The 23,263-nt window shown below is 48.3% G+C and overlaps 1 protein-coding gene across 3 annotated transcripts in view; it reads left to right on the forward strand.

The window, feature by feature from the left end:
• Positions 1 to 21,353: 21,353 nt before the first annotated feature.
• The window catches only part of PILRA (paired immunoglobin like type 2 receptor alpha), a 35,907-nt gene continuing 33,997 nt past the window's right edge, over positions 21,354 to 23,263 (forward strand). Inside the window, exons 1-2 of one of the 3 annotated variants that reach the window (XM_004457170.4) lie at positions 21,354 to 21,918; positions 22,167 to 22,538. In XM_004457170.4, coding sequence (XP_004457227.2) covers positions 21,363 to 21,918; positions 22,167 to 22,538 — 928 coding nt within the window. In that variant the 5' untranslated portion in view covers positions 21,354 to 21,362. The remainder of the gene's footprint in view (positions 21,919 to 22,166; positions 22,539 to 23,263) is intronic. The other 2 variants (XM_004457171.5, XM_071211161.1) reach the window with 2 other exon arrangements.

Below are 23,263 nucleotides of genomic sequence, written 5' to 3' on the forward strand. Positions count from 1 at the left end.
ACGAAGGGGCCGCTGCCCCCATCGGGGGGACGAGGAGAAAACCACCCTTCTTGCTGGGATCTGGAGGCTGATCCCCTCTTCCCGGCGTCCGCCAGGGGCGCTGCCCCTTCCGTGGACCACGGGCTCCTGCCGGCCCTCATCCACCCCTGCTGCCACCTTCTCGCCAGCCCTGCAGGCGCCTGCTTCACGCGCTTGTTGGTGAATTAGCAAGCTTACTTCCGACCTTCCAGGCACAGGGAGAAGGAAGGAGAGAAGGTGCACGGGCAAGACTGGCTGACAGCAAGAGTCTCGTGAGGCTCAGAGAGGGGCAGCAACCTGCCCGAGGTCACACAGCCAATGGTGGTGGATGCAGAAGAACCCAGGCGTGTGCACAAGTGCTTGCTCGTGCACATGTGTGAGCTTGCGTGTAAATGCCTCGAGCGGTTTCACACCATCTTCACAGCCCCAGAATCCGAACAGTCTCTCCCTCCGCCCCAGCTCCACCCTGGAAGTGGGGCTGGACCCAGAAAGAGCGGCCAAGACCCAGTCATATTGCACTTCCACCGCCGCTTGTGACTCAAGCCCACCTGCTGCCTGGGGGACCACGGAGGCTTTGGCCCCCATGTGTGACAGTGAGAGGAAGGATGTGGACCTGGCCACATCTTGAAGGTTCTGTTCGCTTTTCTGTTTTTCTTTTGTTCTTTCTGAAAACTAACAAACTAACAAAAATCACAGACAGTGGTCAGGACTGTGGAATGTTTTGATGCCCAAGAGGCATCCTTAGCGCCGGCACCTGTATTACAGGGTTCTCTAGGGAAACAGAATCAGCAGAAGGGACCTGTCAATAGAATGCGATTTCATAAGAGCCTCTCACGGGGCCGTGGGGATGCACAAGTCCAGGTTCCGCAGGCAGGCTGCAACCAGAGGCTCCGATGAAAGTCCAGTGAAGGGTCTTGATGGGTTCTGGGAGACATTGGCTGTCCAAAGACAAGCTGGGAAATTCTCTCAATGCTGGAATCACTTCCCCTTTTAAGGCATTCAGCTGATTGGATAAAGCGTCACGCATTGCTCAGCAATGACGGATGTAGATGTAATCAGCTATCTTATGCAGTAAAGTCCCTGGTGACTAAAGTCCACAAATGTCCTTGTATTGCAATTAGCCCAGCACTTGCTTGACCAAACAATTGGGCACAGTTGCCGAGCTGACACATTAGCCTCACTGTCACAGCGCCCCATGGGTCAGTGGCAGTCCTGGGAAGGCGACTGGGGGTTGTGGACTCAAGGAGAGTAAGGGGCAGAGGGGGTCCAGGTGAGCCAGTCTCCTCCACCTTGGGGCATTGCCACATGGGGACATCCCAAAGGCACTGTGACAGGGAGTGGCAGTGAGGACGGGTGCTTCCCTTAGTGGACAGTCTTGGGTCGTATCTCTAGAAGACTTGAGCTCAGAGCTTCAAGTTCAAGCTTCAGTGCTTGTACCTCTTTTGGACTTTCACCTGTGTTTGTTTGCCCAGGTTTGGGTGGGGGCAGAGGCCAGAGAAACTGACATCAGGATGAGAGAAGTGTCTCCCCTCACCCCGGGAACCTCATGTCCCAGGGGACACCCCAGCTGTGACCGATGACCATCCAGGGTCCCGCCCTGTGGGACGGCCCTGGAGAGACAGTGGGGTGTGTTCCCACCTTCTTCATCCTTCAGGGAAGGAAACTACAGAAACACTTTCTGGGCTGGAAAAGAAGAAACCCACTGCTGCATTCACGCTTGGCCAGGGATCTAGGAGATGAACAGGTGGGGCCGGAGTCATGGAGTCAAAGGCAGGAAGAGGCGTCAGGGAAGAGTCCTTGGAAACGGTGTCACAAGGCTTTACACACCCACCTGCAGGCTGGATCCTGGCAAAAGAAGAGGGTGGGCTGCTGTGAAAGATGGTCCCCCAGAGATTTTCATGTTTCCATCTTGGCTGTTTTGGTCATAATGTAGAATATTTCTTTTCTTTTTTTTTAAATTTATTTTTATTGTGGTTATAGATCATAAAATTTACCATATTAACCATTGTTAAGTATACAATTCAGTGGCATTAATTGCATTTGCAATCTTGTACTTCTATCATCACCACCCTTTTTCTTGACCCAAAATGAAATCTCTGCACTTGTTAATAATTCCTCATTTCCCCTCCCCACAGTCCTTTGTAATCTCTAATCTGCTTTCTCTTTCTGTGGATCTGCTTCTTCTAGATATTTCAGGATGATGTCTTTTAAGTGTATAAATAAAAATGCCTGGGATTACAAAGGAATCCAGTCCGACTGACATATAGTTATCAAAATATTATCAAAAAATTGTGATATGGCAATATACATACTTCCTTATTAAGAGATTAAATAATAAGACCCAGTGGCCTATCTAATAATCTCCGTGGTTTTGAAGCAGTGAAGAAATAAACGATAGTGCGAGGGGATTTGAAGGTATCTGTGAGGTTAATGTGATGATGGGTGCTGCTAAGTTTATTGCATTTATTCATAATTTAAGGAAATGTCAAATTTCAGTTAGAAAATAAAGAAGTAATTTTTTCTCGTCCACATCAGATCCTCTGAGTTGTAACCCAGGTTGAGAACCCTGGATTTAGAGCTGGGTGTGGAGGAGGAAGCTAAGTGAAATAAAGATCCTGGGGACCCCCAGGGGGTAGATGTGATGGAATAGTGATGAGATTTGAGTTTCCCTCTTAGTTACCCAATCAACCATTTATCCAACAACCCCCACGATGATTATTTCTTCTGCTGAGAACCAAATCCCATCTAATGAGCAGCCCCTATACTCCTGTCCTCAGGAAACGCCAGGCTCCAGGGAACTGCGTCTAGGAGCGGAGGGTGACTATCTGAGCCTGAAGCCCGGGGCAATTGCGAGGGGCTCTGACCGGCCACGGCTCCCCTGCCTCCTCCACTTTTCCAGCTGGAGTGAGTGCTACTTGTTCCATTAAATTTGAAAGAGCTGAATTCTCCTGTTAAAAGGTGAAGAGCCGTATTGTGTTAAAAAAAAAAAAAAATAGCCAGCTCCATGTTGAGTACAAGAACCACATTTTAAAGTGTGTGGCAGTTTGAGATTATTTTATGAATCCCCAAAAGAGGAAGATTATGTTTTTAAACTAATCTATTCCTGTGGGTGTGAGACCCTTTCAATTGGACCGCATTAGTGAGGTGTGACTCAGGTCGAGTCTCCGCGCTCTTGCCGGGTCTGATAAAAACAGAGACGCACAGAGAGAGACGTAGACAGGAAAAGGAAGATGCCGTAGTTAATCCTGCCATGTGAGAGAAAAGACTCCGGGTTCACCCACAGGTGAGCTGCAAGGAGAGGAGCCCCCGAGAAGCTCAAAGAGCTGAGGCCCAGGGAGAGACGAGCCTTATGCCCAATAGCTTGCAGCTGAACTCAGGAAGAACGTGGAGGAGCTGAGACTGATAGAGGAGGCCCGGAAAGAGACATGTGCTATGCCCGGCTGCCCTCAGCTAAGCTCAAACCTCAGCAGAGATCGGTGGCCCTCTTGCTTCAGCGTGTGGCAGGTGACTTTGGTGAGAAAGCCCCTCATATGGAGACTTGATTTGGACTTTTCACAGCCTTCAAACTGTAACCCTTTACCCCAAATAAATCCCCTTTTAAAACGCCAACCCATTTCTGGTACTTTGCATCAGCAGTCTTTTGACAAACTAAAACAAAGTGCTAAAGAAAGGTTAAAATTAAAAGTCTAGCAAAATGATGCCAAGCAAAACCAAGAAAAAGGAAGCAAGTATATGTGGCAGAAATGGCTCGATGTACCCCTAGTACCCTAGTCTCCCTTATTCCATTATATTAGAACTTTCAGCTGGGCCCGTGATTGCCCAGAGTAAAAACTGCATTGGCCAGGCTGCTTTGAAGCTTGATCTAGCCAATGGGATGTGAGCAGAAGTGCATTATGGGACTTCTAGATCATGCCTTCCTCTTCCTCTGCCCACCATCTTGACCGATGGAGTGTGGACATGTTGGTGGCCATGCAGATGAGGGCAAGTCCCTGGGGATGGTGAGATGGAGCCTGGGTCCCTGGCACAGGAGCACATCACACTTGCACACCAGCCCTGAGGTCTCATGGGCAGAGCTGCCTGTGCAACTTTTGCATAAGAGAGAAATAAACATCTGTCACTGTTACATGCAACTGTAGCTCATGTATTCTAATTCATGTGACAATTAAAATCAGTTAAGGATAAAAGCACCAAGCAAGACGAAAGAATCATTATAGAAGAGTTTACGGGAAGCGGCTGTGGCTCAAGCAGTTGAGCTCCCATTTACCATATGGAGGACCTGGGTTCGATCCCCAGGACCTCCTCGTAAAAAAAGAACAAAGATACCCCAGACCTGCACAGCAAAGCACAGGCCCCCTACCTGCATGGTAAGGCACAGGCCCCCACATAGTGTGGAGAGGCACAGGCCAAGGTGCTGTGAAGCAAAGCACCAAAAAATAAAAAACAAAAAGTTTATGATGACAGTATGATTTGTCATAAGCCAATATGCACCAAACAACATAATTGCTAAATAAATAATGTGAATGCTTCTAGAAATGCAAGAATTTTAAAAATAACTTTGGGGAAGCAGATTTGGCTCACTTGATAGAGCATCTGCCTACCACATGGGAAGTCCAGGGTTCAAACCCAGGACCTCCTGGCCTGTGTGATGAACTGGCCCACGCGCCATGCTGATGCATGCAAGGAGTGCCGTGCCACGCAGGGGCGTCCACCGCATAGGGGAGCCCCACATGCAAGGAGTGCACCCCATAAAGAAAGCTGCCCCGTGTGAAAAAAGTGCAGCCTGCCCAGGAATGGCGCTGCACACACAGAGAGTTGACACAACAAGATGACGCAACAAAAAAGAGACACAATTTCCCAGTGCCGCTGACAAGAGTACAAGCAGACACAAGAAAAACACAGCAAATGGACACAGAGAGCAGACAACAGGGGGAGGGGGAATTAATAAATAAATTAATTAAACAATCTTTTAAAAAATAACTTAGAGTGAAATTACAATGCCCTTCTTTCAGAATACGATAGATCCTGTAACACGCACATACACACACACATGAACCCCAATAGGCCAGGACACAGAGGAATTGACTATGATGTATTAAATGTATATGGAACGTCACATTCTCCAAATGAGATCACACTTTTTCCATATAGAACATTTACAAGACTTGATCTTGTACTCAGACCACATAGAAACCTTGACAAGTTTCTAAAAATATTTTACTAGTCATGCTTTCCAACTGGAAACCAATAGGCTTTGTAATACATGATAAAAATGTGACCAAAAATATCTTTGTATATGTACTTGGCAGTTAAGAGGCACAATCTTTTTTTTTTTTTTTTTTTTTTTTTAAATCTTTATTTATTTATTTAATCTCCCCCCTCCCCTGGTTGTCTGTTCTTGGTGTCTATTTGCTGTGTCTTGTTTCTTTGTCCGCTTCTGTTGTCGTCAGCGGCACGGGAAGTGTGGGCGGCGCCATTCCTCGGCAGGCTGCTCTTTCTTTTCATGCTGGGCGGCTCTCCTCCCGGGCGCACTCCTTGTGCGTGGGGCTCCCCCACGCGGGGGACACCCTTGCGTGGCACGGCACTCCTTGCGCGCATCAGCACTGCGCATGGGCCAGCTCCACACGGGTCAAGGAGGCCCGGGGTTTGAACCGCGGACCTCCCACATGGTGGATGGACGCCCTAACCACTGGGCCAAAGTCCGTTTCCCAAGAGGCACAATCTTAAATAACTTTGAAACAAAAAGAAATTAAAAAGAGAAATAGCAAACTACTTAGAAAGCCATGAGAAGGAGAATATCGTACCAAAATCTTAGAATACAATGAAAACTGTTTGTGGAGAAAATGTCCTGTCTTAAATGTTTTCATTATTGAAGAAGATAAAAAATAAAATAAAGGATGAAAAACAAAACTTGGGGAATTGACAGATGTCTTAGCCCTACCTCTAAATACATTTCTAGCTTCTCTTGCGGATAGATGTGATCCGGCCTGTGCAGTGTAGGTGGAAGTGATGTATATTTCCTCCAGAGCAAGTGATGTAGAACCATCTTGTGTGATCCTCCAAGCTCTCTCTGTTTTCCCATTTACCTGATGAACGAAGAGGACTCTGAGGACCTAGAGGGTGGTGATGCTGCAAGAAAGAAGAAGCCTGAGTCCCCGAATCACTGATTGGAGGAGAGACACTTAGAAGAGACTTTGACCAGGAACATCCACACTGGAATGGCGATGAAAAGGGTTAAACTTTCATTGTGCTAAACTGCTGTCTTTTGGGGCTGTTTGCTACAGCAGTTGGTATATAGTAACTATATACCTAGGAAATTTAAGAGACTCTGTTATAAAGAAGGAGGAGGAATAAGAAAAGAAAGAGGAAGAGGAGGAAGAGGAAGATAAAGAATAGGAAGAGAAGGAGAAAGAACAAGAGAGAAAGAAAAAAATAGTAGAATTAATAAGGGATTCCAGTGAAGTGGCTAGATACCAGATAAATAAACAAAAATGAATAACTTTCCTTTGTCTTAGCAATAAGCATTTAGAAATGGGGAAAATCCATTTTTAGTAACAAAATAAATAAAATATTTAAAAGTAAATTAACTAAGAAAAGCACATAACTTATATGAAGACAATTATAAAATCTTATTAAAAGACATAAAAACAGGATCTGAACAAGTGGAAAGTGAATGAGAGTAAGGAATGGAAAGAAAAAGGAATAGATGGATTGATGGGTAGACTGAGAGATGATTGGAGATGAGAGGGCCGGCACAGACCAATGAGCCTGTGCCATACCCTGAGAAGTCTGACTGACTTTATCCTCTCCATAGAAGGCCAAGAAAGAAAAAAAAAAAGTAAGTTACAATTTCTTTGTTTGTCTGTAGACCCCCTTTCTTCTTGTCCACATTTTCCAGTCTACATTGAGGCTCTCTTCTTCGGTAGCAGGTATTTTCAGCAATAAAAAGAGCAAAAAGCTGCTGAGTGCTTGTCCCTTTATTTCTGCCACCCCTATACCAAGAGCTAACTCATACCCTGCAGTGTCTTTGTATAATCGAGTTGTATAATTGAGCAGTGATAAGGACCAGGGGTGGAGACTAACACTTTTTTTTTTAAGATTTATTTATTTATTTTCCTTTCTCCCTGTGATTGATTGCTCTTGCTGTCTGCTCTCTGTGTGTTGTTGTATCCTCTCTGTGTCTGTTCATCTTCTTTTCGGAGGCACTGAGAACCAAACCTGAGCCCTCTCATGAGGAGGAAGGCGCCCAATCCCTTGAGCTGCATCTGCTCCCTGCTTGTTGTGTCTCTCATTGTGTCTCCTCGCTGCATCATCTCATTATGACATCACGTTGCGTCAGCTTGCCATGCCAGCCCTTTGCATCAGCTCACTGTCTTGCTCGTCTTCTTTAGGAGACACTGGGAACTGGACCCGGGACTGCCCATGGGGGAGGCAGGCGACCAACTGCTTGAACCACATCCACTCTCAAAACTAGCACTCTTGAATCAGGGTAGTTTGAAGAGAGCATAAGAGGAAGGAGTAGGAACAATGTAAGAGAGCTTGTGGACAGCAAGGATGCAAGGCTGACAGAAAGGCTTGGTTATCCCTCTAGGCCTGAGGGGTCAGGAGAGGAAGCAGTTCCCAAAATCCAGAAAGGGCTGGGTGACCAGCCCCACCCTTAGAATTAGGCAAGAGGGATCTTGACCCGGCCCCTGGCTGGAGAAAGACCCACTCATCGTGACCATAAACACACAAGTGAGTGTGTAAAAGACACATGAGCAGCTCAGTCCCTGGGAATCCAGCGCCCATTGCTGGCCTCGGGGCAACCTGTAACATGTAGACAGGGTGTCTCATGCCCAGCCCTATGGGCCCCAGGGAAGTGCTTCTCCACAGAGCCTGCCCCAGCTGCTTGGCCCACTAGGGACTGGGCCCAAAGCCAGAAAGATCTGTGGGTCGAGCCCTTGCTGACATTAAGCCTGGTTCTGCTTCAGAAGTGAGCAGCGGAAGTGCACCGCAAACGGAAAAGTCAGACTCATCAGCAAGCTAAATCCTTCCTCCCAGATGACCTGAATGCAATAGATTTTTGCATAACAAATAACTGTCACCCAGTTGTGTCAAGCATCCACCGTCTTTCTTTTCTTCATGTTTGAATTTATGGTACTCACAAATTAACGTGCTATTCCTAACAGTTGCACATGGCCACTGTAGAACTTTAAACAATTCCTCTTACACGCACACACACACGTGTTTAACATATGATGCATGAAGCAAGCTACCAATGTTGCCTTAAAAGACCGTGAAAATGTGAAAATAGTGGTATAAGAAAATAGCAATTGAGATTCAAGATTAAGATATTTTGTGATATTGTCTGTATTAATGATACTTTATCTATGCTCCCACTGCAACACTTGAATATGTTGTATAAAATGCCCAGCTCATTTCCAAATCTAAGTATTGCTTAAAGAATTGTATTGATAATTGGAGATGTTATTGCCTCAACAACTTCTCAAAATGGAAATTAATGACGAAAACCACTGGAGAACTACAATGATTCACGAAAGATTACTGAATTTGGCATTACTGTCAACAGAAAACAGTATATTGATTATGACAACATATTTCATGACTCTACTGTGAGAGAAGGCAAAAAATAAATTTTATACAACAAATGTATATTAATTTTAAGAATTCCACGTCTTTGTAAGTCCTCCAAATATCACCAGCCCATTTCCAGGCTCATGCAATAATAAGTAAATACAGTTGTCCTTTTCTTACCAGCTTTCGTTCATAGAAAAATTCATATTTTTTCCATTTTGCATTATGAAGGTATGCCTGGCAAGGTAGAAACTGAGCATCTTTATATGGCACACCATGAATTTAATTTATAACTTCTAAATATTTCAACACAAGGCATGTGGACATGTCCCCAGTCCCCACAAATGTTGGGGGCAAGCCCAGCTTTGACTTTTGATCAGGACAAGGCCAGCCCACAGTGAATCTGCTCCCAAACCAGCAGGGGGCCAGGGGCAGTCACTCCTCTGACTTCTTTTTTTTCCCTTCCTCCCATTAGAATCCTGCCCCTGCTCCCCATCGTCTGAGTATAACTGGATGTCAGTCCATAAAGCCTCCCAAGGCACAGCACAGGGAAGGCAAACTTGGGAAATGCATCTGGAAGAGAAAATCGAAGCTGCCCCGCACATCACATGCTAAGTAAAGGGAAGCGAGTCCAGCAGTAGGAAGTAAACGCTTCTGTGCTTGTGCTGGCTTGAGGCTTTTGTGGACCCCAGAAAATTAAGTTCTAAAGCCAACCCCTACCAGTGCATGCAGATATTTTATGTGGAAACTTTTGGTTAGATTCAGTCAAGAGACCTTTTGGTTAGATCGCTTCAGTTAAGGGCCTTTGATTAGACTGCCGGACCCAGCATGGGTCTTTTTTCTTTTTTTAATAATTTTACCACTGCCTTTTTTTTTTTAAAGATTTATTTATTTCTCTCCCCTTCTCCCCCCCGCCCCAGCTGTCTGTTCTCTGTGTCTATTTGCTGCATTTTCTTTGTCCACTTCTGTTGTTGTCAGCAGCACGGGAATCTGTGTTTCTTTTTGTTGCATCATCTTGTTGTGTCAGCTCTCCATGTGTGCGGCACCATTCCTGGGCAGGCTGCGCTTTCTTTCCCACTGGGCGGCTCTCCTTATGGGGCGCACTCCTTGTGCGTGGGGCTCCCCTACGCGGGGGACACCCCTGCATGGCATGGCACTCCTTGCGCACATCAGCACTGCACATGGGCCAGCTCCACACGGGTCAAGGAGGCCTGGGGTTTGAACCGCGGACCTCCCATGTGGTAGACGGACGCCCTAACCACTGAGCCAAGTCCGCTTCCCGGGTCTTAATCCTTTATAAACAGATGACTGTAAACACAGACACACACAGCAAAAGAGAGCTGCTGTTTTCACTCTGCCATGTGAGAGAGAACTCCAGGATCACCTACAGCCGCAGAAAGATAGAGAACCCCCAAGAGGTTGGAGAGAGGCTGGAGGCTGGAATCGGCAGAGCAGCTGGAAGCTGAGGAGATGAGGCCTGGCCACACGCCTGCTCACCCGCAGCTGAGCTCAGGAGGGAAGTGAGCCTGGAGGAGGCTGCCCTTTCGTCCTGCCACATCGCAGGAGTCCATCCAGAATCGCCAACGGCCGACCTTTGGTGAAACAGCATTTCCAGTGATGCCTTGATTTGGACATTTTCACAGCCTCAGAACTTAAGATTTTACCTTAATAAATTCTCATTCTAAAAGCTAACCCATTTCGGGTATATTCCTCGCAGCCTTTAGCAAAGTAAAACAATGCTACAGGAAGAGCAGCTGTGGTCATGCCTCCGCGCTTGTTATATCTTCTCCATAGTTAGAAACAAAAGTCATCAATTTGTACTGAAGAGCGCTGTATTTTGCTTGCACCAAATAATTTACTCCAGAGATCACAATTTAATAAAGTTCTGTAACAGGTTATGTAATGAGGACAAGGATCTTTAGGTCCAGTAAGATACCCCCGTATTTGGAGGAGTCTTTTTCTCCTGTTGTCCACTGTGTGGAGTCAGAGCATGTGCGCACTCACTGGCTTGCCCAGCAGATACAAATTCACACCTAATTCACTCTGGGATCCCCCTCACTGTTTCTTGGGTTTCAGTGTTAACTAGTTTCACCCCAAGTTTTCCACTTCCATGAACCACTTTAGAGCCGATCTACTTTCATGAACAAGGAATATAATGAAGCCCATTTGTAACAATAAGAAATAGCCAGTGACATGCAATGACATGAAGTTACGTGGGCTGCGATGAATGGCGCCCTGACTTCAGAACCTTAGCCGACCGCGATTTGCCAGTTCAGTCTTTGTGAGCACATGCTCAGGCTTTCAGAGTGGCCAGTTACTAAAAACATCCTGCAAAAAGGAAAAAGAAAAAGGAAAGGATGTCTGCAAGAATTGTCATTAATCATAAGTTTCACTTCTGTGAAATGCATGCTAACAAAATAATTTCATGGCTTTTCTTCTGAATTTGCCAAACCCCAAGGACCATTTGGGGGACCCCCGGGGCAGGGTGTACTGGAGGCAATTGTTAAATTTTCAGGAATATTGTGAGCCAGTTGTTAAGCATGTGCATTATGAAAAAATTAAATATTATAAACTTACAATTGGGCGGCAGATTTGGCCCAGTGGTTGGGGCATCCGTCTACCACACGGGAGGTCCGCGGTTCAAACCCCGGGCCTCCTTGACCCGTGTGGAGCTGGCCCATGCGCAGTGCTGATGCGCGCAAGAAGTGCCCTGCCACGCAGGGGTGTCCCCCGCGTAGGGGAGCCCCACGCGCAGGGAGTGCACCCCATAGGGAGGGCCGCCCAGCGCGAAAGAAAGTGCAGCCTGCCCAGGAATGGCACCGCACACATGGAGAGCAGACATGACAAGATGACGCAACAAAAAGAAACACAGATTCCCGTGCCGCTGACAACAACAGAAGAGGAGAAAGAAGCAGCGAATAGACACAGAGAACAGACAACCGGGATGGGGGGTGGGGGAAGGGGAAAGAAATAAATAAATCTTTAAAAAAAAAAAAACTTACAATTAAATTATACTAAAAATGAAATACAATTTTTAGGTGAAGATAAATATTCAATCCTTCCTAATTATTGGACCATATTTTACTATCATCTATGCTCTTGAGGTTATTTACACCACGGCGTCTGTCTGGTGGGGCTGCTACATCAAGGCGTGCTCCTTCGCATCCCTGCCCAACTCCATCTCCAGCGATTTCCCGTCGGGAGTTAAATCGGTGGTTGTGGGAGTATTTACACCACAGAAATTGGCAAGTGCTACAAACCCTACCAATCGGAGAGCTGATTAGACACTTAAGAGTGCCCACCTGCCTTGGGGGAAGGGGCACAAGTACTTCCTGTTTTCCTGGTTCTTGAACGTCTTCTCCTCCAGCCTGGGAGCTCCAGGGTCAGGACTCAGCCTTCACTTCCCAGCTCTCACGTCCTAGAAGCACAGTCGGCCTTGGTGAGGTTAACCAGAGATTGAAAGGCAGCCTTGCGGCACGAGAAGGAAGCTGATGGACAAGGAGGCCGAGAAAGGAAACCCTTGGACAGAGGCAGGCTCCGGAGGCGACACGTTGGGGCAAACGACCCCTCTTCTCTGAGCCTCAGTGATCTCATCTGTAAAATGGGGGTTTTTTACAGATCATCTTCTTCATCATCGCATGCCCATCCTTTGGAGACCTCTTCATTCTTTCCACACTGTGTGGTGGGTCCTGCTCACAGGGCCCAAGCTACCAAGACCACACAGAAAAGGGAACCGTTGGGTTTTACTGAGGCGCAAGGGACAGTTGGCAGTTGTCACTGGTGGGGAAGTGGTCGGGAGCCCCGCAGTGGGCTCTGGGCTCAGCCCAGGGCACAGTCATTGGCTGCCGACCTTGGGCAGGGCTCCTGGACTCCCTCGGGCCTCGTTTTCCTCTTTTGTCAAAGGACTGTATTAATGACCGACCGAGTCCGCCTCCTGGGGGTTCTGGGAGGACTGAATACCCAGGACCCAGTGCCTGCCAAGTGGGAGAAGTCTTTCCACCCTTTTTCGACAGGAACCTCGTGGGATCCTGGGCCTGTCCCGTCAGTGGCGTGAGTGGAGGGCTCACTCCTTGTCTGTCCCCAGCCAGGGGCAGGGTAAAGCCTCTCTGGGGCCCCTCCTCCAGATGGCGATCAAGAGGAAGTAAACTGAGCGAGCCGGCGACAGTGGGGCCGACCTCGTCCCTCGCTGCTCCGTCCCTGCCCTTCCGCTACCCACTTGTCATCTCTCCTTGCCTTGCGTGGCCTGCCCAAGCGGCTTCTCACTTCCCTCTTCTGGTCACTTCCCGTCCGCCCTTCTTTTCCCCAGACCTGACTCTATAGGGAGGGCTGTGGGATGAGAGGGAGGGGAGGGGGATCAGCTGCCCGGGGCAGGAGACAAGGGGGACAAAGCATTTGGGGAAAGCACCGAGCGGGCAAGTCAGACAGACCTGAGCGTGGGCCCAAGTCCAGCCCTGGCCAGCAAAGGGGACCTGGAGTAAGGGAGGTGACCTCTCTGGGCCTCGGTTTCTTCTTCGGTCAGGTGGGAATAAAATTCTTTGATCTCACAGGATCTCAGTAAATGTTGTTTTCCTTCCCTGAGGGGCAGAGGTCCTCAAGTTTAGCAGGCCTGGAGTGGGGCCTGAGAATCTGCCTTCCTATAAGTTGCCAGGGGAGACTGAGGCAGCCAAACCACACTTTGACCCTACTCTGGGAGGCAGCACGCAGCATGCCTGTCTGAAAAAGCTACCAGGCGATTCCGTTGCGCTGTGAAGTTTAAAAACCACGACTGGAGGGGAAAGAAAAGAACCATCCCTGAGTGCCCTTACCTTCCTCAGCACACCGGGTGACCACTGGGGCACCCCCAGAAGTTTCCTCAATCCCTCTTTGTAATCCTTCCCTCCCACCCCTCACCCTCAGACAGCCACTGGTAGGCATTTTTTTTTTTAAGATTTATTTATGTTCCCGTCCCCCCGCCCCCAGTGGTCTGCTCTGTGTCCATTTGCTGTGTCTTCTTCTGTGTCCACTTGTATTCTTGTCAGCGGCAGGCGGGGGGACGGTGGGAGGGGATCTGTCTCTTTTGTTGCATCATCTTGCTGCGTCAGTTCTCCCTGTGTGCAGAGCCACTCCTAGGCAGGCTGCGCTTTTTTCGTGTGGGGCGGCTCTCCTTGCAGGGGTGCACTCCTTGGGGCATGGGGCTCCCCTCCGCGGGGGACGCCCCTGCGTGGCACAGCACTCCTTGCATGTATCAGCACTGCATGTGGGCCAGCTCCACACGGGTCAGGAGGCCCTGGGTTTGAACCCTGGACTTCCCATGTGGTAGGCAGATGCTCTATCAGTTGAGCCAAATCCACTTTCTCCAATAGGCTTTTTGTCACCATAGATTAGTTAACATTTTCTAGGATTTTATATAAATAAAGTCTCCAAGATGTGCCCTTTTTGGTCTGACTTACTTATTTTGAGATTCACCCATGTTGATTCGCGAATCAGTAGTTAATTCCTGTTTATCGCTGAGTTGTAGGCACATTGTATGGCTAGACGCCGACTGTTTATCCATTCACCCGTTGATGGACATTTGAGTCATCTTCAGTTTTTGGCTATTACAAATAAAGCTGCTATAAACATTTATGTACTAATCATTTCTCTTGGCAAATACCTAATTGTGCAATGACTGGGTCCTATGGCATATGTTTAACTTTTTAGGGAATGGCCAAAGTAGTTGTACCACATTACATCCCCACCAGCAGTGTGTGAGAATTCTAGTTGTTCCACATCTTTGCCAACACTTAGTGTGGCCAATCTTTCCAATTTTTGCCATTTAATAGGCGTATAATGGTATTATCGCTCTCTCTCTCATTTTTTTTTAAAGCAAACAGGGATACATTTATTAGAACTTTTCTATAACTCTAAAATATCAAAAATAAAAGTCTATTTAAAAATTATACAGAGAGTAAGCACCTGAAAAAAATGCCTGACCTCATTAATAATCACACACGTAAATAATAACTGAGGTCACAAAGATATATCATTACATAACCACCAGAATGGAAAAAAAAAATTAAGAAGCCTGCCAATACCAAGTGCTGACAAAGATGTAATGGGAGTGCTGGTTTATACAAGACTAAAAACAATTTGACATTACCTTTTGGACTTGAACAGGCTATGGTATTCTACCCAGCAAATTCCATTCTGAAGTACATTAGTCTATGAACTGCATGCTAGGACTGTGTAGCAGATCATTCAAAAAGCATTATTGGCTCTCTGCCTAGAGGGAGCCTGAACCAAATCTCGGTGGCATATTTCCAGCCTTCTCTCCCATTTCTCAGTAAGCTCTCTTCTCTTTCCCCCACTTCTTAATAAATTCTTTTTTACTGTCCTAAAAAAAAAAATGCATTATTCATAATAGTGTTTTGTGTTTTTTTGAAGATTAATTTTTTATTTATTTCTCTCCCCTCCCCACCCTATTGTCTGCTCTCTGTGTCCATTCTTTATATGTTCTTCTGTGTCCTCTTGCATACTTGTCAGCAGCACCGGGAATCTGTGTTTCTTTTTGTTGTGTCATCTTGCTGCGTCAGCTCTCTGTGTGTGCGGCGCCACTCCTGGGCAGGCTGTGCTTTCTTCGCGCGTGGTGGCTGTCCATGAGGGGTGCACTCCTTGCATGTGGGGGCTCCCCTAAGTGGGATGCTCTATCAGTTGAGCCAAATCTGATTCCTTCATAGTAGTATTAAATTGATAATAAATATCATCAAGAGAATTGGTAAATAACTGTTTTTTTTTAAGATTCCTTTGTTTATTTCTCTCCCTCCCGCTGTCGTCTGCTCTCTGTGTCCATTTGCTGTGTGTTCTTCTGTATGTGCTTGTCATCTCTTTAGGCAGCACCAGTGAACTGATCCTGGGACCTTCCAGAGTGGGAGAAAGGTGTTTAATCTCTTGTGCTGCCTCAGCTCCCTGGTCTGCTGCATCCCTTATTGTCTTTCTCTGTGTCTCTTTGTTGTGTCACCTTGCCACGCCAACTCTCTGCTTGGGCCAGCTTGCCGTGTGGGCCAGCTCTCTGCTCAGGATGGCTCACTTTGTGAACCAGCTCGCCTTTACCAGGAGGCCCCAGGGGTCAAACCCTGGACCTTCCATATGGTAGACGGGAGCCCAATTGCTTGAATCACGTCTGCTGCCTGGGTAAGCAACCACTCCATCATAGTAAAAATTAACTTCAGCTACATACAGCATTATGGATGAATCTGAAGGAAATCAATGTCAAAAGAAAAAAGCAAATCTTGGATGAATACATATAGTGTTCTATTTTCATAAAGTTCAAATATTAGTAAAATTAAACAAGTATATTGTCTAGGGACATGCATATATGGTAAAAAAAATACAGAGGCAAAGGAATGATAAACACAGTTTGGAATTATGGTTACCTCATCACCTATTTAAGGAGAACGTTGAAGGGATGGGGAAGAGTATGCAAGAGTTGTAAATGGGGGGTTTCATAGGTGTTTTGTTATGCTTCTAATTTAAAATCCAAGTATTCCATTAGAATGAACACCCGGTTTTTTTTTTTCTGGTACCAGGGCCAGGGATTGAACCCTGGGAACTTATATATGGGAAGTCGGTGCTCAACCACTGAGCGACATCGGCTCCTCTGAGTTGCTTTTTCTTCTTTTCATTTGTTTGCTTGTTGTTTTTTGCTTGTTTGTTTTTAGGAGGCACCAGGGACCAAACCCGGGACCTCCCATGTGGGAAGCAGGTGCTTAACCACCACTTGAGCCACATCTGCTCCCTGAATGAAAAGGGCAAGAATACTCACCTGTTTTGTTCAGCTACAGAGCAAGTTGGTATCTCTTTTTTTTGTTTGTTTATTTGCATTTCCTTAATGATTAACAATGTTAACATCTTTTCATGTGCTTGTTTATCTGTATATATTCTTTGATGAAGTATCTATTCACATCTTTAGCCGATTTTTTAAATTGGGATTTTGTTTTCTTACTAAATTTTGAGAGTTTTTATATATTCTGGATACAAGCCCTTTGTCAGTTCTGTGATTTGCAAACATTGTCCCCCAGTCTATAATCTGTCATTTCATTTTCTTAATAGTATCTTTCAAAGAACAGAAGTCGTTAATTTTGATGACACCCAGTTTATCCATATTTTCTTTTATAGATCATGCTTTTGGTGCTGAATCTAAGAAATTTTTGCCTAACCTAAGGTGACAAAGATTTTCTCCTCTTTTCTTCTAGAAATTTTATAGTTTTAGGTTTCACATTTAGGTTCATGATTCATTTTGAGTTGATTTTTGTATATAGTGCAAGGTATGATCATTTTGTTCATGTGGATGTCAAATTATTCCAGTACAATTTGTTTAAAGGACTATTCTTTCTCCACTGAACTGCCTGTGCATCTGTGTCAGAAATTAATTGACCATACATGTGTGGTTTTATTTCTGTATTCTTCTGTTCCACTGATCTGCCTTTCTTGATGCCAATACCACAACTGTCTAGATTATAATAGTTTAATAGCAAGTGTTGAGGTCAGCTGCTGTTAAAGTCCTCCAACTTTGTTCTTAATTTTCAAAGTTGTTTTGGTTATGCCAGGTCCTTTAAATTTCCTTAGAATTGGTTTCCCAATTTCTACAAGAAAGCCTGCTGGGATTTTAAATGCGATTTGTGTAAAATCTATAGATTGGTTTGGGGAGAACTAAAATCTTAACAATATTGAGTCTTCTCATCTATGTACCTTCCATTTATTGGTCTTTTTAAATTTATCTCAGCATTGTTTTGTAGTTTCCAATGTATATATCTTGCACTTCTGGCCATACTTATTCCTAAATATTTCATATTTAGATGCTATCATAAATGGCATTGTTTTCATTTTGATTTCCAAGTCTTCTTTGCTAGTATATAGGCATACTTCTGATTTTTGTATATTTTTTGTATCCTGTAACAGTGCTTAACTCACTTATTAGTTTTAGTTTTTTTTTTATTTTTTTATTTTTTAATTCTAGGTAAGTTATGTAATATTTTTTAATTCATTTTTTAAAAAATATTACATAAAAAAAAATATGAAGTCCCATTCAACCCCACTGCCCCCAACCCCCACTCCCCCACAGCAACACTCTCTCCCATCATCATGACACATCCATTGCATTTGGTAAGTACATCTCTGGGCATCGCTGCACCTCATAGTTAATGGTCCACATCATAGCCCACACTCTCTCATGTTCCATCCAGTGGGCCCTAGGGGGATCTACAATGTCCCATAATTGTCCATGAAGCACCACCCAGGACAACTCCAAGTCCCGAAAACGCCTCCACATCTCATCTCTTCCTCCCATTCCCCGCACCCAGCAGCCACCATGGCCACCCTTCCCACACCAATGCCACATTTTCTCTGCGGACATTGGATTGGTTGTGTCCATTGCACATCTATGTCAAGAGGGGGCTTAGATTCTACATGGATACTGGATGCAATCCTCCTGCTTTCAGTTGTAGGCCTCTAGGCACCATGGTGTGGTGGTTGACATTCTTCAACTCCATGTTAGCTGAGTGGGGTAAGTCCAATAAATCAGAGTGTAGGAGTTGAAGTCTGTTGAGGTTCAGGGCCTGGCTATCATATTGTCAGTCCAGAGATTCAAATCCCCTAGATATATCTTAAACCCCAGCACCAACTACAATTCCAGTAAAGTAGCATGAAAGGCTTGTGAAAGAGATCCCATCTGAGTCCAGTTCCATCACGCAGAAACACCAGCTCCAAAGAAGGACCAACTGACATGGCAGTGAACCCCATCTGCCATGACCATAGAACCCGTGGGTCTCTTTAGCCCTCAAAAGAACCAATACCTGGGGTTGTATCTACTTTATCTGTCTCTGAGACTCTGCTCAGGTGTGCATAAGGGCAATCCTTCTGACAACCTCCAGACTCTTTTTTAGAGACTCATAGCCATATATACTCATTTCTCCTTTCCATTTCCCCCTTACATTAGGTCAAACAGCATTTTAAACTCCTGTTATTATATGTAGACAGGGATATTCTGCTGGTCCGCGTTGAACCTTTAATTCAAGGTCATTTTCTAGTTGCATCATCAGTTGATATTTGGCAGTGATCCCTCGGTGCCAGGGAGGTTCATCCCCGGGTGTCATGTCCCATGCTGGGGGGAATGCACTGCATCTACATGCTGAGTTTGGCTTTGAGACTGGCCACATTTGAGTAACATGAAGACTGTCAGGAGGAAACTCCCAGGCACAGTGCTGCTCTAGGCCTTGTTCTTATTTCAGGTGTATAGGCTCACAAGCATAGTCATTAGTATCAGGAGCCCACTGTTGGACCCTCATTCCTTCCTGGTTCTTACCGTTGCACCTGGGGGACTGCCACTGCTCCCCTAGGGACCACGACAGAGCACCCCTGGCCAGTTTTAGTTTTTTTTGTAGATTCCATTGGATCTTCTACATAAACAACCAAGTCATCTGTGAATAAAGACAATTTTTACTTCTTCCTTTCCAATCTGGATTCATTTTATTTCTTTTTCTTACCTTGTTGCATTGGATATTTTCTCCAGTACAATGAATAGAGATAGTGAGAGTGGACATCCTTGACTTGTTGGAAGCAAGAACAGGGTATGGTGCAATGGGGTAGGGGGGAGAGGGACTGAGGCAGTGATAGGCATGGCCAATGAGGAAGCTAGGGGGGACCCGGGGAAAATCTAAGATAGTGGTTCTTCAAATATGGTCCATGGCCTACTCATGCTGTCCCTGGTCCTGATCATTCTGCATCTGGTCCCTCCTCCATGGCCACTTGTTGGCTCTGCCCATCTTTAAACCACAACACTCCAGACCCTCCTCCTCCCAGAAGCCCTCTCCGTGGGTAATGGAATAGTCACCATAGCCCAAAACTGATTCCCAGGCCCTCTCACTCCCCTTGGGGGAAGGGAAGATGAACAAACCCATGAGACCATCCCCCGTCCCTCAGCAGAGATCACGCCACAGAATTCCTTGCCTCATGGAGGCTCATCTGGGTTTGGGGCCTGCAACAGGAAGTGCATGACCTGCATCCAAGGAGTGCATCTATGGGAGCAGCAGGGCCTGAGAACACCTGGACAGCATGTACCCTGCCCAAAGGTCTGTGTGGACCAACCAAATGGCTAGGGGTGCCCTCTGGTGGGGTCCAGTCCCCTCTAGGCCACCTGGAGAGCACATGCCCTTCCAGCCAGGACCCACAGCTGGTGGACAAGGTAGGGATGGAACCCAGGTGTCCTCCTCAGACAGGGCAGGCCACACCCTTGAGGCCCTGCCCAGACAGCCACTAGCTCCCCCCCCCTTTTTTAAACCAAACTTCATTTTATTGGCACTGTCAATCTATGAACAGGTATTTTTTTCCCTCCATGAAGCCAGATCGCTTTCAATAAGCCATACCATGTACCCACATATCTCCTACTGCTCTTGCACAGATCCGGGGGTATGGGATGTAGCTGAGCCAGGCTGTTGCCATACGCCACCATGATGTCGTGAGAGTGGAGCGTGACGGTCGAACACTAGGTCCCTTTTCCTCTCTTCTGCCCGCCTTTCTAAACATCTTTTGCAGCCCAGAGAAACCATGGCATTGAGTCTCCATACCTCAGTTTCCCCATGGATAAAATGCAGACAACGGGGGAAGCGGACTTGACCCAATGGATAGGGCGTCCCCCTACCCATGGGAGGTCCGTGGTTCAAACCCCGGGCCTCCTTGACCCGTGTGGAGCTGGCCCATGCGCAGTGCTGATGTGCACAGGGATTGCGGTACCACGCAGGGGTATCCCCCGTGTAGGGGAGCCCCACGTGCAAGGAGTGCGCCCCGTAAGGAGAGCCGCCCAGCGCAAAAGAAAGTGCAGCCTGCCCAGGAATGGCACCGCACACACGGAGAGCTGACACAACAAAAAGAGACACAGATTCCCAGTGCCACTGATAAGGAGAGAAGCGGTCACAAAAGAACACACAGCGAATGGACACAGAGAGCAGACAATGGTGGGGGGGGGGGGGAAGGGGATAGAAATAAATAAAAAATAAAAATCTTAAAAAAAAAAAGAAATGGAGACAACGATATGTCCATCACAGAATGTCGTGAAGATGCAAAGAGGCAATGCAAGCTTACAGCCTGACTCAGATAAGGGGGCTCCGTGAACATATGGAACCCCTTTTCTTGGGCACGTGAGGAGGGGTAAGAAAAGCAGACTACAGGGAGAGGGCAGGAGCTGGCTGCATGCAAGCGGGGAAGAATGTGGAAGGAAATTGTCGGATTAGGGAAGAAACTGCTTGCTTCCACCTGAAGAAAGCTGGTGCCACTTCCTCTGATGAAACCATGACCTTCTCCCCACCCCCATAATCTACTCAGTAAGCTCATGTCAACCCCATACCAGGAAGCGGGCAGGCAGAGCCTCCTACGGAGAAAGCCCCCGTGTCTCCTGATCCCCACCTGGTCACAGCCAGTCACGGGCTGGCGAAACCCTCGGTTATGGACAACATGTTGGCCCATCACCAGCCCTCGCCAGCCTGTGAGCTGTGTCTTGGGGTGAGCCACTGATCCTCCCTTCTCAGAGGAAGCCTCTGGATTAGGACCCCTCTCTGTCAAGGGTTCATTAGCCCACCCTCGCCTCCTGATTCCCCGGGAAGGACACCCCCCAGCAGAACCGGCCAGGCAGGGAGGGGCCTCGGACCGCCTGTGGGAAAGGGACCGGAGATGAGGAAGCAGGGGGGCTGTGCAGGCTGGGGACTGAGGGCACCCGGCCACCAACCGCGCTCTTCCTCACTCAAAGGGCCTGCAGACTCTGGGGCATGGCTGGGCAGAGGTTGGCATCACCTTTCCTCTCGCTGAAAGAGCCGCCAGGGTCCTGCTGCTGCCCCTTCTGCCGTGTGGACCAAGAAGGCAGAGGGGCTGACTCCAAAGGAGGTGCAGGGGGAGCTGCCAGAGGCAGGGAGGGGAGGGGGGATGATGGGGGGGAAGGGAAGGTAAAAGGGGGCAGGACAGGGAGGCCTGGGCGTGAGAATGGGTGGGGGCCAGTGGGCAGCCCTCTCACAGCCCCGACCACAAGGGAGGCCCTTTCGCAACCTAATAAAAGAAGAAGCCAGATCCACCAAGGAAGTGCCTGTCTCCGTGGGGCCAGGGCTCTGGCGCAGGCTCCCACCCTCCCGGCCTCCCGCCGTGGTCCCTGCAGGCTCTGGACGAGCCCACCTCGCTCTCCCAGGGCCTTCAGCTGTGCACCCGTGGGTGCCCCAGGGGTCCCCCTGGAGGTCTCCTCCTCTGCCTCGACAGCTGTCTCGTCTTCTCATCACCCCTGGGCCATGGGCTCGCCCCTGTCACTGCTGCTGCTGCTGCTGCTGCCGCAGGCGGGTGAGTGGGAGCAGGGGGCACGGGGATTGAGGGGGGATGTCCCGAGCGAGAGGAGAGACCCCGAGGGGCTGTGGCTGGCACCTGGAGAAGGGTGGGAGCGCAGCCCACCAGGCCCTTCCTTTCTCCCCTCCTCCCCGAGCCCAGAGAGGGGACACCCTGGCGAGGGTCACCCGAGGACCACCCTCGCACTGCACCCGGGCCGCTGTCTCCCACCTGGCTCCACTCGGCCCCCCGCCTTCCCCCGACAGGACTCAGTGCACATGTTGAGATCAAGCAGCCCAAGATGCTCTCGGGCCCCGAGGGCGGCTCCGTGGACATCCCTTTCTCCATCTATCACCCCTGGAAGTTGGCCAAGGAGCCCAGGCTGCGGCTATCCTGGAGACACCAGCACTTCCACGGCCTGTTCATCTTCAACTCCAGCCCGTCCTTCGTGCTCGAGGCGTACCAGGGGCGGCTGGCCCTGACCTGGACGGAGAGGCCACACAACGGCTCCCTGCGCATCTCGGGCCTGCGGCACCAGGACGCGACCGAGTACTTCTGCCGAGTCCAGCTGGTCACGGTGGAGGTCGGCGAGCAGCAGTGGCAGGCCATCCAAGGGACCAAGCTCACTGTCACCCCCGGTTAGTCCAGCAGCCGAGGCCCTGGCGGGGCTGTCCATGTCCAGGACGCCGGCCTTCCCCAGATTCCGCTCCGTCCTCTCTGCTTGCCCCCAGCCCCTGCAATTTTGCCCCTTTGCTGAGCTGCCTTCCTGCCCATCCCCCCACCCCCTCCAGCCCTAGGCGCCCCCACGGCCCCCACTCCCTAGACCTCAAACCTGCCAGACTCCCCAGTTATCCCCCTTCTTTCTCCAAACTGGGCCTCCCGCCCTGCCTCCCACCTGTGCCCACGACCTCCAGGTTGCCTGGACTTGGGCAGGAGCTGGCTCGCCTTTCACCCTGGTGTGTGCTGTGTGCCTGGCGCCCCATCAGTCGCTCGGGGTAGGCACCCTGTTGTGTGTCTCTGGGGTCTCTCCAAGCCATGAGCTCAGCCCAAGAAGCCTCCAGTTCCCTGGTAATGCCCCAGGCCAATCGCCCCTCTCCCTTCCCGGTCTTGCTCCCCTGGACAGGGCCCTCCGCTTTCCCCGCACTGAATCCCTGTCTTGTCTCTTTCCTCTCCCTTCCCATCGCCTCTTCTCCTCTTCCCTCTTCTCCTGCCTCCAGCCTCCCCCCTCCTTGCCTCTCACTGCCCTCCCCTTCTTCGGTCACCACCTCTCCCACACTAGCCTTCTCGAAACCCCGGTCCTTCAAGCCTCTGCGTGCTTTTGGCCTTGTGTCCTGTGTCCACACTCTCTCGGCCCTCTCTTCTC

This window comes from Dasypus novemcinctus, chromosome 23, assembly GCF_030445035.2.
Source record: "Dasypus novemcinctus isolate mDasNov1 chromosome 23, mDasNov1.1.hap2, whole genome shotgun sequence".
Classification (NCBI taxonomy): Eukaryota; Metazoa; Chordata; class Mammalia; order Cingulata; family Dasypodidae; genus Dasypus; species Dasypus novemcinctus.